Source organism: Strongylocentrotus purpuratus, unplaced genomic scaffold, assembly GCF_000002235.5.
Source record: "Strongylocentrotus purpuratus isolate Spur 01 unplaced genomic scaffold, Spur_5.0 spur5_scaffold_19, whole genome shotgun sequence".
In the NCBI taxonomy this organism is placed as follows: Eukaryota; Metazoa; Echinodermata; class Echinoidea; order Camarodonta; family Strongylocentrotidae; genus Strongylocentrotus; species Strongylocentrotus purpuratus.
Genome location: NW_022145604.1, coordinates 12,027,800 through 12,033,532, shown reverse-complemented (window position 1 = coordinate 12,033,532; position 5,733 = coordinate 12,027,800). Strand labels below are relative to the sequence as shown.

At 38.5% G+C, this 5,733-nt stretch overlaps 1 protein-coding gene across 1 annotated transcript; it reads left to right on the top strand.

The window, feature by feature from the left end:
- The first annotated feature begins 287 nt into the window (after window positions 1-287).
- On the top strand, window positions 288-5,284 carry LOC100893746 (nociceptin receptor). The gene has a single exon (XM_030990319.1). The coding sequence runs from the start codon at window positions 1,050-1,052 to the stop codon at window positions 2,187-2,189; it is 1,140 nt and encodes a 379-aa protein (XP_030846179.1). The 5' UTR covers window positions 288-1,049; the 3' UTR covers window positions 2,190-5,284.
- Window positions 5,285-5,733: the final 449 nt, after the last annotated feature.

Genomic DNA, 5,733 nt, shown 5'->3' with positions numbered 1-5,733 from the left:
TTCCAGTGTAAATAAAGGTTTTTAATTTCTTTTTAAAAATTCATGTCTACGTAAACTCGTCTCAGCCGGGAATGGATCACATCACAACGGTGACGTTTGAGTGGTCTATTTTGATCATTGCCATTCGGACAGTGAACCTCGTATGAGTAAATTGTTAAAACATTACTGGTCTATTTTTACCTCTTAATCGTTTAATATTCAAAACGGTTCATAAAGACAAAAGTTGGGAAAACGTTTCAGGTGGGTAAAATTAAATCCCGCTTATACTCTGTCTGAATTCCCCGTGACTTAACGATTCTGTTTCTGTTTTCATGTTGCAGGTTTCTCCCCGCTACTTGATATACGTCTGATCGTCGAAGTAACGAGTCGACGCTGGAGGGAAAAAAAAACTACGACCAAAGTAAACGAAGTGGAAAAAGATAACAGAGAGCGGAGGTTTGGAACAGAGGTCTGCAATCAGTGAACGCCGTGCAACTCCGATTGGCTATCGACTGAAATCCGAAGAGAGTTAGCGTGCATAGATCGCCGCTTCTGGCACCATGGTTTATTGATTAAGAGCTAACACCGCGTGAACAATCCCTACGTGAGGAAAACGTCTGGTGGACAACAACTAGCCCTTCATATATGACTACTCTCGACCGTCTGCCGCCATTGGGCAAAAAAGTACGTGCACGAAAGCCAATAGGATGCTGGCCAAGCGAGCATGCGCGGTGGATGGATTGAAGACGGGACGTAAAGGCACGCATTTCTCTTCTTTCCCGTGAAATGAAGTAGTGATATGATATAAGTGTGCGAAACGTGACTGGGTTGAATCAATACAGCAACAAACACACGTGCTGCCAGTCTTTCTCCTCGCCTTTCGAGTCGGCAAGTTTCAACTGCACATCAAATACAAGTGTAATATCCCAGCTATGCTTTGATGTACCTCCGAGGAGTGAGCATGTCACCCAGTTTTATGCAAACACTGAACCGTAGAGGTACGGCACTCTTGGCTTTGTTACATTGCTACCTTCGTGATATGGCAGTGGAGTAGGAGTTTATAACTCACCATGGAATCAAGTACTTTTGAAACGGAGACATACTACCCCGATAATGGGACAGAAATTATTTTGGAAGAGGAACCTAAAGTGGTCTTCTGGGCTTGGTTCCAGATGATGTGCCTTTTTCTTGCCATTGTGGGATTCCTCGGTAATTTGCTGGTCGTCCTCGTCATCATTCGCCAGCAACGACGTCGAACGAGCACGGATAAACTCATCCTCGCCCTCGCCGTCGCGGACCTCCTCACCTCAATCTTCATCATCCCCATCCCAACCCCGACCAGCCTTCCATACGGTGTCCTGGGGGAGCTCTATTGTAAAGTCATATATTCATCTGTCTGCATGTGGATATCGATAATGGCTTCGGTTTTTTCATTAATCATGATATCAGGTGAACGTTATGTCGCCGTGTGTTATCCGTTTCGCTACCAGCGACTGTTTGCTGGCTATCGACCTGATGTCATACTCTGTGTAATCTGGATCGTATCCTTTATAATAAACACCAATAGCTTCTACGTGTCGTTCGTCGATACACCCGGTGTCAATTGCACCGTCAAGTTTCCAACACCGGAGTTCCAGATGTTTTTTGGTATCGTCCTATTTTTGGTGGAGTATCTCATTCCTGTAATAATCATGCTTCTCGCGAATGTATACACAATCCGCGCCTTAAATCACCAAGCCAGGTCGTTAGTGGCCAAGCGGGATAAAAGATCGGGTCCTGCGTTAAAGCTACTACAAGCGCGAAGAAAAGTCATCGAAATGCTCTTCATCGTGGTTATAATATTTGTTATTTGTTGGACACCCGATCAAATAGGATACCTTGCTTTCAATATTGGTTTGGTGGAGGTTGATTTTCTTTACAGTCCAGTGTACCGGTCATTTGTTGCGCTCGCCTTCTGTAACTCTTGTGCGAATCCATTTATTTACGCAGCACGGAATCCGAATTTTAGGCGAGCTCTCAAGGAATTAGTAATGTTTTCACCCATTGGCGGATCAATTTTTAACCAAGGAGGTCCTGGGTTCACTGACCGGTTCGAGCTTAGCCAAACTCAGGGCACCATCCGAGGGGTCCTGGCAAATGGACGAAAACCGTCTTTACATGCTTGTCTGGAAGTGCCAGGATCATCGCAAAAGACAGCCTCAACCATGTGAATAAAAGAAAAAAATGTTCTCATTGTTTGATTGATATTAGTTATGTGAACCACTTTTGCAACAATGTTCTGTCACATCAAAGTTCAATCCGCTGCCATTTTGACAGGAAATTAGTCAGGAAGTTGATCGTCTGTGGAGTGATTTGTGTCTACACTTTGACAATGAATAGCGAGTCGTCATGAGAGGAACGCGGGTTAATTGGAGAAAAGATATGGAACACATCTCAATAGAAATCACTCATCCTTGATCACAATTTCTACAACCAAAATCATGTTTCCTTGTCTGTGACGGTATATTCGGCAACTGCTTTGCAAAATTGAAACAGCGGGAAAATATGTTCTGACTACACAAATGGAAAGGCAGAATACTACCGGACTCATACAGGCAGTGGAATAATGTTGAATTAATGCAGGCTTTCCGTAAAACATCACAACACGCACGCGTATTTATTACATGTGGTTATCAATGAATGAACACACCAGATAGTTGTATTTATCCGTCTACAAAAAATAACGAGTCGAACATTCTATGACGTCAAAGCGACATAAATGTACTGTCGAGACACTTATAATGGGTCGAGAGACAAGAAAAGGCTTAAATCAGATATGGACTGGTTGCCCTTTTTATTGGCCCATTAATCACAAAGTCATAATGAACTCCAATCGGATTTGTGTGTCATAACAGTTATGTCAATATATGGGACCACCATTTGCCATCCAAATTGCGATGTGACGTTGCAGCGAATGATTTTCTGCGTGCAGATCTGGACATTCGAATGTACAGAGAGTAATTTATGAATAGATCAAGAAGAGTTATGTTTTGTATAAAAAAGGAAATTTATGAAAAATATAATATATTTGCAATTCGTTTACCGCCAAAATTGGGTATTGTGAGCAAATGGACATGGAATTCGTTTCGATACAGGTTTAGGTTTAACGATATATCTTGTCACTTTGCTATAAAATATGTCGAGGTTGCAATCTAACTATAAAAGTGAGCAGAATTTCAATGAAATGTCTTCTCAACGATCCGACCAGGTTTTCAGTTCAAATTTGCTGAAGGCAGTTATAAAACTACTAGTGGTATCCAGAAAACAGAAAATACATATTTTTTTTTCTAAATTTCAGATGAAAAGAATTCCAATTAATTGTTTCTGACCAAATTCTGGTAATTGATACCTTATTTTTGTTATGACAAAAAACTTCCCACAATTGATTCCCAAACTTCTTCAAACTGTCCAGGAGCATATCCCTCATCGTAATTGTAATACAAAATTTATTCAGATAGCAACCCAGGACAGCAAATAAGCTTAAGTTGTCTATTTCACCCTTGTCCGTTTTGCACGATTTTAAGTACACTGAGATTGCATCTTAAGTCATATGATGGACGTGGATAAAGCGAGATTGAATATTTTTAGTTTCGATGTATGCTTCGTTTTCATGTAAATATGCAACTTGAATCGAAAAATAGTTGTGTTAAGTAGAATCGAGACAAACTTTAATTTGTAGGTAATACAAATACAAAGAGTTAAGTTAAATAGAATCCTTCAATTCTTCTCACGTTTTGGATAAGAAAACCAAATAATAATTTGGTCAGAAAGAGACTACACTTCAAGGATTTGATTTTCTTAGAGGATTTATCATCCACTGAAATCTATGTCTGTCATGAATGATTTCCATAAATTATGAATATCTTAACAAAGAAGTTGTTTTTCAGCAAACAAATCCCAATTAAGATTCTCATTATAGTTATATATCTCCTAATAATGAAAAATTGAATTCTTTAATAAATATAGATTTTTGCAATTTAAATGGAAAACAGTTTTGTTATGCCCGAAGTATAATGCCTATTTTGTGCTCTTAATGTTATTCCAATGACTGGGTAAGTCAAGAAATATAACAAATCAAATGGGACTAGGAAAAGGAGAAATATACACGCTTTAAATAGATCTATAACTTTTACGTTACACCAATACTATGTATTACTTTTTAGTAGCTCTAAAATTACTTGAATGTAATGGCATATATCCATTATTTTACTGCATTGCTGGTCGTTTGCTTTGAAGATAGAGAAATTATCAATCTTCTTCGTTTTTTCGTAATAATCAATCCTATCAATGATTAAACTGACAATATTCATTTAATAATGCCCAATACCGAACAGTTATGAACATTATAATCGATATTCGAATACAACATATAAACCATCATCTTAACTGACTTAAATGTGTGCTTGGGTGTAAATTGTAATGTTACAGGGCTGAGGTATCATTTGCTTAAAGACAATATGAGATAATATTTTATCCGCCTCAAACAGATACAGTACTGAACGCTTCAAAAAAGCGTGTAACTAAATGAAATATGTTTTGGTGTGCGTGTTTGTGTGTGCGCGCGTGTGTGTATGTGTGCGATCGTATGTATGTGGGTGAATGCGTGTTTTGGGGGAGATGTACTTTTGCATTTTGTATGTATGAAGTTAAAACAGTTCATTTCTACACTGAACGTTCATTTAACCGAGTTATAGGGTTGAAAGAAAATAATCCATATAAATTTCTATTTCTATCCTCGATTTTGTTCTTGTAGGCGTATATAGCAAATATGTGTGGTAAGTCGAACATCCGGAATTAAAAATCTTTAGATCTTGAAGGAAATAGGTTCAGTCGTAGTTTGAGTCATAAATGTCAAAGGAATCGGTTGTTTCATCCTCTTCATTGTTTAAACAATGGCTTAAACGTCTAACAGCAGTATGAGTTCGCCAAACCTAGTCACTAGCCAAACCCGGATTGAAATCTCGTTATAAATTAATCAAGTCTCAGTATAAGACCTAACAACTTTTGTTGTACTTGCTGCTCGTCCCAAAGATGTTGAAATCCATACACAAACAATTCAGAGAAAAGGACTTCACCAGTCGATAATCAACTAGTCGACATTAACCTTAGTGCTGATGGGTGTATTTCATTTTGTGTAGAATTCTAGTTTCAATAGACTAGACTGGTTTACTTACATATTCAAGGCTATGGGTTTTTCAATCCTGTTGACCATGTGACGAGCTATTCTATTTACCTATTAATAAAGAATGAACTACAATACTTGGAATCCAAGCTACATACATTTTTTGTTGCTATTTCGGGTAATACTCTGACAATCGTTATCAACACAGAGTAATACTTGTTTATATAGTCACCTGTTCTTTGATTCTTATGGTATCGCCCTGCTCTTCGTCCAAACGAACAGTCCCGCGGCATTTAGACTCTCTCTGTCTCTCCATTTCTGTTTCTCTGTCTCTGTCTCTCTCTGTCTCTGTATATTTAAATATGGCATTTCATATTTTAAGTGGCCCCATGATATTACAACGTGTGCAGTGCTTTGTAACTGCAAGAAGAAGCCGCTAATATCGAATACCCTGTGTACTATATATTAGGTTGGATTCCGGCAAAGTTATGACGTAAAGCTTCCCTTTTTTTTTTGTTATAGGTGATTATTTATGCACTCCGGCGTAAAAAAAATCTTACCGATCCGTTTGTACCATCGGTAATCACGCCGGC

Coding starts and splice junctions, on each gene's coding strand:
- LOC100893746 (XM_030990319.1), top strand. CDS start 1,050: ATGGAATCAAGTACTTTTGAAACGGAGACATACTACCCCGATAATGGG.